Source organism: Moschus berezovskii, chromosome 21 (genome assembly GCF_049115385.1).
Source record: "Moschus berezovskii isolate FMDL1 chromosome 21, NW_MosBer_1.0, whole genome shotgun sequence".
In the NCBI taxonomy this organism is placed as follows: Eukaryota; Metazoa; Chordata; class Mammalia; order Artiodactyla; family Moschidae; genus Moschus; species Moschus berezovskii.
The window spans coordinates 13329970-13338567 of record NC_142480.1 but is presented as its reverse complement, the minus strand read 5'-3'; the positions used below and the strand labels follow the sequence as shown (position 1 = coordinate 13338567).

The 8598-nt window shown below is 38.2% G+C and overlaps 1 protein-coding gene across 2 annotated transcripts in view; it reads right to left on the bottom strand.

Moving 5' to 3' along the window:
• Positions 1-5465: 5465 nt before the first annotated feature.
• The window catches only part of ATXN3 (ataxin 3), a 43491-nt gene continuing 40358 nt past the window's right edge, over positions 5466-8598 (bottom strand). For both annotated transcript variants that reach the window (XM_055418398.2, XM_088829455.1), the window contains one exon: positions 5466-8448. In XM_055418398.2, coding sequence (XP_055274373.2) covers positions 8354-8448 — 95 coding nt within the window. In that variant the 3' untranslated portion in view covers positions 5466-8353. The remainder of the gene's footprint in view (positions 8449-8598) is intronic.

Sequence of the window (8598 nt, the reverse complement as noted above, 5' to 3'; positions counted from 1 at the left end):
CTAGAAGTAAGTGGCTGAGAAAGACAAAAAGGAACTACTCAAATATGAATCACTGCAATTGACAATGTGGATTCACAAACAAAATGCTAAGTTTTCTAAACTGAAATGTAGTTTCTGATATTGATGAAAAATATTGCATAAATGTAAGATGCAAAGAAAAAAATGCACAAGTGGTAAATGGGAGCCTTGCCAGAAATTCTGATCTGAGATAGCAGTATACTTGAAGTATTAAAAATTCAGTTTTTTGAGTTGCTTAAGGTGGACACTTGGAAGGAAAGCTATGACAAACCTAGACAGCATATTAAAAAGCAGAAACGTCACTTTGCCTACAAAGGTTCATATAGTCAAAGATACGGTCTTTCCAGTAGTCATGTACAGATGTGAGAGTTGGATAAAGAAGGTTGAGTGCCAAAGAATGGATGCTTTCAAATTGTGCTAGAGAAGGCTCTTGAGAGTCCCTTGGACTGCAAGGAGATGCAACCAGTGAATCCTCATTTGACGGACTGATGCCGAAGCTCCAATACTTTTGGCCACCCAACATGAAGAGCTGACTCATTGGAAAAGACCCTGGGGGAAAGATTGAAAGCAAAAGAAGGGGGCAGTAGAGGATGAAATGGTTAGATAGCATCACTGACTCAATGGATATGAATTTGAAGAAACCCCAGGAGATAGTGAAGGAGGGAGGAGCCTGGCAGGTTGCAGTCCATGGAGTCCCAAAGAGTTGGACACAACTTAGCCAATGAACAACAAGGTGGACACTGGCATGGAATACTCTTTGGTCAAAGATGTAGTTAATGGTGTTAAAAAATAAGTTTTTTTTTAAAGAGGCTTGGGATATTTTAGACAAGTCTAGAAAGCGGAGCCAGGCTGTTTGGTGTAATAAAATGTAAATACAATCCAAACTTACTTTGTAAAGCTGTACATAAGATTTTTGTTATCTACAATAGCTGGGGTATATTCCTATTCTCCCTGGGTCAGAATGCCCCCCACCGCCACCAAAAATAAAGCCTTTGTCTCATGAACTGTGAGAGAAAAACAATTCACTATCATTCATTCGCTCACTCAAGAAGACCTGTGTGCGTTCCTGGCATGATTCTGGGTTCTTGGAACAGAGCCATGAATCAGACACTCTGCTCTGCCGCTGCTTGCATTCTGATTGGCCATGAGGCAGAGGAAACATTTAAATTACTGACCCTGACTTCATACGATGTTAAGGGCTATGCTTGCTCTGTGAGATCTGGAGACAAAACAGGATGATACGATAATATGTGACTGGGAGGGAGGGCTGGATTTTGTTCATAACAAAAATCTTATGTACAACTTTACAAAGATACGTTTGGATTGTACTTACATTTTATTACACCGAACATCTGGCTACGCTTTCTAGACTTCTCTGAACATGTTCCATACTCCAGCTTTTGTTCACCCCCTGCCTGTCTCTCCAGCCTTCTGTGTTCTTCACAGACAAGCAGCCACCCCACCTGTCACCGCGCTTGCTGTTCCCTCAGGCAGGCATAGCGGCACCACACCTTTGCATGGCTGCCTCATTTTCCTGGTGTCTGAAAGGCACCTCCACAGAGGCCTTCCTTGAACCCAGTCTGAAAAGGCCCTCCATCCCAGTCACACATTATCATATCATCCTGTTTTGTCTTCATATCTCACAGAGCAAGCATAGCCCTTAACATCTTATGAAGTCATGGTCAGTAATTTAAATATTTCCTCTGCCTCATGGCCAATCAGAAGGAAAGCAGAAGCAGAGCAGAGTGTCTGATTCATGGTTCTGTTCCAAGAACCCAGAATCATGCCAGGAATGCACACAGGTCTTCTTGAGTGAGCGAATGAATGATACGGAATTGTTTTTCTCTTATAGTTCACAAGACAAAGGGTTTTTTTTTTGGGGGGGGGGAGTTGGGGGAGGTTCTGATCCAGGGAGAACAGGAACAATCTTGAGAGAGCAAGGTCCAGCGAAGAGTGGTGGTCAATTGAAAGAGAAAGTCCTCATAGCAGAGGTGGCCAATGATCTTGAGGGATAAGGATGTCAAAAGGGCAAAGGTGAAAGAGCAAGGGGAGTGTTAGGATGCCTGGCGGTGAGAAAGAACTTGGTTTCTCTGAAGACCTAAAATGAGGCCTGTTAGCTCCACTGTGCCTTAAGGGGAACTGTCAAGAATACAGGCTGAAAAGGTCAGCTGGGCTCATATTACCGATAAAATGATGAGCATTGAGTGTGACAGACACAAAATGGCAAAAAGGATCCCCAAACATGCAAATCTTCAGAATAAGGACAGCTTTTAGGTGACATAAAATGGGCCTTCAAATCAACTAGGAAGTTTCATAGGGCCTATAGGTGATGTTGATGAGATCAGAGCCATTTGGCTATCAAGTTACACTAAAAAGACGGTCGCATGTCATCAAGTGGAAATTTTTGTTTCAAGATTTGTGCCCAGCCCTAATTAAAGCTAAAATGGATAGCCGTCATTATAAAACCTGAGGATCCTATAACCCTGAACCATTTGGTGGATTCCAATTGTTAAGAGTCTGGTGTCTGGAGTTCAGTGAGGAAAAATAGCACTCTTAAAAACTGTTACTAGTATGCTTTGTTTGGCTCTCAGGGTGGGGAAAAGAAAAAAATCAAGCCAACATTTAAAAATCAGATTTCAAGTAAAAATATGGAATTGTTAGCCTCTCGGAAAAGATCAGAGGATCCCTCTGGAAGCAGTTAGTTGAAACGGAGTTATCAGTGGACTCCCCTAGCCAGCTTCATTTATCACCACGTCCATAAAACAATGCTTCTCATATTCACTGTGTGGGAATCTCCTGGGGATCTTGCTAAAGATGCAGGCTCTATTTCTGTAGGTGGGAGTGTGGCCTGAAACTTAGTGTTTCTGAACAGCTCCCAGTGGCATAAATGCTCCAACCACACTTTGAAGGCAAAGCTATGACCTTAACAATAAATACAAACAGAAGGAAAAAAAAAAGCAAACATTATCTTTATTTAATAATCTTTGATATTTAAAATACAACTCATCGAACATCCACATTAACAACAGTATCCTCAGGGTTCAACAGTGCTTTGGAAGCCCGGCTCTTCTAAGGACCAGACAGGAAGGCCTGTGTGTGTATTAACGGCAAAACAACTCAGAGAGAAGAGCGCACACACAGGGCTGCAGAGCTGGGTCCTGAGCAAATGGCACTGCCACAGTGCACCTGTGTGGTGGCCAGAAGGATGCTTTTAATGCTTTACTTGAATTTCAAAGGTTACTTATACAGAACAGTAATTTTTAAAAATGCATTCCTACTAGTCCAGTGTTGTAGAAATTAGATAATCACATTCAAATGTATGTTTTCCTCTTTAAAAAATTCCTGAAAATATTCACTTTTGAACTATGCAAGAGACAAGTGAAGTGCTTCCTAAATGAATCAGGAATTTCCAAATATGTTTCACAAATGCTTTCTACTCCCTGTTTTATGAATCCATAGTCTTAAAACATTTATTGACATACTATGATAATTAAACATGCCGATTACAATAATTTAGATGTGGTTAGTAGCATTAATTTTTAAAAATGCCAGACCATTTTGCAAAAATTAAAACAGCAGACGTTTTCTTGAACAAAAAAAAATCAAAATTCAAGAATTAAACAACCATGTCAATAATATTTTCATTCATGAAAGCAAAATGAAACAAAAATATTTTGTGTATTTAAAAAACAATACAAGTTCATTCATTTATTTAACAAAAGATGCTGGTTACAAAGGGACCAGAAATGCAGCGAAGTTTTTATTTTGAAAACATGAAAAATTACTTATACTGCTGAAATAATTAATCCAATCTGATTTTTCTTAATTAAGATCACATCTGTAATATCTCTATACTTGTCAGGGCCCAGCTGCAACAATTATCTTTGAAAGTAGTGGCCATCAGTTCAGTTCAGTTCAGTTCAGTCGCTCAGTCGTGTCCGACTCTCCGCGACCCCATGAATCACAGCACGCCAGGCCTCCCTGTCCATCACCAACTCCCGGAGTACACTCAAACTCATGTCCACAGAGTCGGTGATGCCATCCAGCCATCTCATTCTCCGTCGTCCCCTTCTCCTCCCGCCCCCAACCTTTCCCAGCATCAGAGTCTTTTCCAGTGAGTCAACTCGTCTCATGAGGTGGCCAAAGTATTGGAGTTTCAGCTTTAGCATCAGTCCCTCCAATGAACATCCAGGATTGATCTCCTTTAGAATGGACTGGTTGGATCTCCTTGCAGTATAAGGGACTCTCAAGAGTCTTCTCCAACACCACAGTTCAAAAGCATCGATTCTTCGGCGATCAGCTTTCTTCACAGTCCAACTCTCACATCCATACATGACCACGGGAAAAACCATTGCCTTGACTAGACGGACCTTGGTCGGCAAAGTAATGTCTCTGCTTTTTAATATACTATCAAGGTTGGTCATAACTTTCCTTCCAAGGAGCAAGCGTCTTTTAATTTCATGGCTGCAATCAGCATCTGCAGTGATTTTGGAGCCCAAAAAAACAAAGTCTGACACTGTTTCCACTGTTTTTCCATCTATTTCCCATGAAGTGATGGGACCAGATGCCATGATCTTTGTTTTCTGAATGTTGAGCTTCAAGCCAACCTTTTCACTCTCCTCTTTCACTTTCATCAAGAGGCTTTTGAGTTCCTCTTCACTTTCTGCCATAAGGGTGGTGTCATCTGCATATCTGAGGTTATTGATATTTCTCCCAGCAATCTTGATTCCAGCTTGTGCTTCTTCCAGCCCAGCGTTCCTCATGATGTACTCTGCATATAAGTTAAATAAGCAAGGTGACAATATACAACCTTGACGCACTCCTTTTCCTATTTGGAACCAGTCTGTTGTTCCATGACCGGTTCTAACTGTTGCTTCCTGACCTGCATACAGGTTTCTCAAGAGGCAGGTCAGGTGGTCTGGGATTCCCATCTCTTTCAGAATGTTCCACAGTTTATTGTGATCCACACAGTCAAAGGCTTTGGCATAGTCAATGAAGCAGAAATAGATGTTTTTCTGAAACTCTTTTGCTTTCTCCATGATCCAGCGGATGTTGGCAATTTGATCTCTGGTGCCTCTGCCTTTTCTAAAACCTGCTTGAACATCTGGGAGTTCACGGTTTACATACTGCTGAAGCCTGGCTTGGAGAATTTTGAGCATGACTGCCATAGGTCGCTCCAATTGCAGATAAAGTTTCTAATAGGAAGTCCTCAATATTAATGATTGAATCCTCTTAAGAATTTAAAACATTAAGATTTATTTTTCAGTCTAGGCAATTTCAATTATTATCATTACATTTTTGCTTGTGCGCTGAGAATCAATCTTTTTTGCATTTGCACACCTCCAAATGGGCCAATTTTAAGACATTCAGTAAATCTTGGCACTAGTGTGATACTATTTAAAAACAATATCAAACATGCAGACATTGAAAATGTCTTAGGCTCTTACTGGCATAAAATATACTTTATTTGACTTAACATTAAATGAAACAATGTAGAGTATGGGTAGTTTAGCTCCTCAACTAGTTTGGAGTTTTTCTTCATTAACTATGGCATGAATAAAGCCTCAATTAAGAAAAAATAAGTTTTAAAGAAAGAAAGCACCTTAAATATTCTGTGAATTGTAAATTATTTGGCCAAGATCTTAGAGGTGAAATAGAGTTTACCTGCAGCAACCTTTTCAAACTACCTGCATTACTGAAATATTCGTATGTTAATTACTGTAAAAATGTTTAATGATGGTTTAGATTAGATGTTAACTACTCTGAATTTTTGAAACATAAATAACTACTTATTAAATCATGACATCCATCAGTGTGAAAGTGTTATTTCCAAAGCTTGTTTAAACTTCACTTATAACACTAGCATTGCCATGGTACGTATTTCATCCCAGTAATACAAATTATACATTAGAAAAATGATACCAATAGTTTAAATATTAAACATTAAGGTGTTCCCAATTGGTAAAACAGAATGGAAATCTTTCTATAAATAAAGTTCTTAGCAGGACAGTTATGGTGAATTTCATTGTTTCTGACTTGCAGGTGGTTTAAAGTAAACCGTACTACCTTTGTAAACTATAACTTTGTGTACCTTAAAAATTTTCTTACTGTGGTTATGAGCATTGGCATCTTTACATACTGGCCAATCAGTCAAGAAATGGAATCTAAATGTTCAGTAATATTTATGCCAATCCACACAAGATGGCAGTTTACTAGTGATTCTGAGTCTGCCTGCCAAATGTAACAATTTCACAACAAACTAAATAAAGACATTCAAATATATCCAGTGTGTGCTCAGCCCTGCTTTAAAAAAAACCCTAACAAAAGAAGGTCAACATCCTATATTCCTTTAAGTGCTTTAGCAAGGGTGTGTAATATAAGAACTTTATAAATTCTCAAGGTTAAAACTTTTCAATGCATATTCGCTTTTTCATTTTTGTATCAGGTAGTTCATCAATTCAAATGTAAGAATTAACATATTTTTTTTTCAATGAGAAAAGATACAGGTCAAATATCCATGGAAAATATGACTAGCATGCTTGGGTTAACTACAGAAATGTCCAGTCTTAAAATATTTTGGTTTGTTAATCTCAGGGAGTAGTACCAAACTCCAACATCCCTTGCACTTCTAAAAGTTTATAATTCTTCTGAAACATTTTCAGTTGTCAAAAGAAAACTTTAGATTTTAAAATAAAACTGTCTAATTTTATGTAAGGGGAACTTCATAAAACTTAACTTGGCACAAAATAATGGCTTAAAAAAAGTCTGTCTCTTTCCAAGTAAAAGCTATTTTATAATCATAAATAAAAGGTATTTTCTCATCTCTTTTCAGTTAGCAATAAATCCTACATCAAAAAATTCCCTGATAAAATGTGTGTAGCCATACACCAGGGTATGGCAATATATCATACTTTAATATTCTAAGTTGTCAGCTGAAATTTCTTCTTAAATTTTAGCTAATGAACAATTCAACATTCAAAAGGGCTTCAAAGAGGGATGGAAAATGAGGGAAGGGGAGAATCTAAAAGGCCCATTTCAGAGAGACATGGTTAACTTTCATGAAAATCATCCCACTGCAATGACCCAGCAAGAAACTCTGCATCCCAATTAAAGAATGTTTATCAAAACTAAAGACTTTCTTATTTACAAATCCATTAAGTACTGTGACTTCTATAATTCGAAGCTATTTAAACATGATGCAAGTGTCAAGTCACAGTACAAATTTCAATGCAGTTTTGTTGGTAAATTATTTTCATGTTCTAAATGGTTATCTCTGGCAAGCTATACCTACTAAAAGATGTACAACAGAAGCAGACATCCACACTTCATAACTCAACTGTAAACAGAACAGACAGCTCCAGTCACAAGAGGAAAAATGAAACTGCTACTAAAATTGAAGGCCAAATTTCATCTATCATACATTCACAGTGGGCACTGTAGGTAACAGAAGGAAACTTGCACACTATGCTCCTCCTATTTTTCTCAATTTCAAAAGAAAAGGAAATAACAGGGTGCAGGAAAGAGGGTTACAACCCACCTTAAAGTTCTGACCTAACTGAGGAGAGAGCCACAAAGCATCTGGGGATGGATATGCTCACACATGACAGAATTCTCTTTTATTCTCAAATACTTGTGTAGAGCCAATTTCAGAATACAGGAATGCACTGGAGTCATGAAATGATCCCTTCTCAGAGGGCTTAAAAACCTCAAGAAACATTACTGTCTTTCAACAGAGTAGTAGAAAATAATGAAAACCAGATAACAAAGAAACTGTGATCAGAGAAAATAAAGATGAGAAACCACCCAAGTGCACGATACATAGTCAGAAGGAAAACAGCTTATCCTGGAACCGTTACTATTATCAAAACGGAGGAGACACTGTCCTACAAGGTTAATTTGGTTAAAGAGAAACAAGAGCAACTATTAGGTGATAAAAGTGAGCCAGATTCCCTAAGCAGAAGGGAGGAAAAGAAGACAAAGTGTGTGGGGAAAGTTCTGTGGCCAGAGCTAGTTATAATTAGTTGGTCTGCAAAAAGGTCCAAGAAAAATGCCCTAATTTTCGATCTGTTAGATATTGCACACTCAGAAAAAAACATTTAGAAAACTATTTTAAATTTCTTTAATTGCTGAATGCCTCTTTGACTAGTGATCATTTTTTAGTCCTACAACTGATGTATTTTTCCACCCTCTCATTGTTTTGTTTGCAAACCACCTAAGTCTTTTTTTCCTCTGCTGAAAACTGTTCTCTTTGACACATTACCAAAATGGACCCTATGCTGTAACCACACAGGACACTATTGGAAAGACTGAATATCTAAATGATTTGTGAAAGGTATTACTTTTTTCCTTCTGTTTTGAGATTACTTCTAACAGTTTCTAAAGACATGGTCACAGCTGCCTGAAGCATGTCTTCTTCACTCATAGAATCACCTGTTGGGAATAAAACACATATTTCTTAGTTCTGGAAAATTTCCAAAGTCATCAAAAGGTAAGTTCTCAGAAACTGTTTACTTGGCTGCTTTAGTTTCCTTTGTTGATTCTGAAAGTTTACAGACAGTAAAATCCACTCTTTGACAGTTC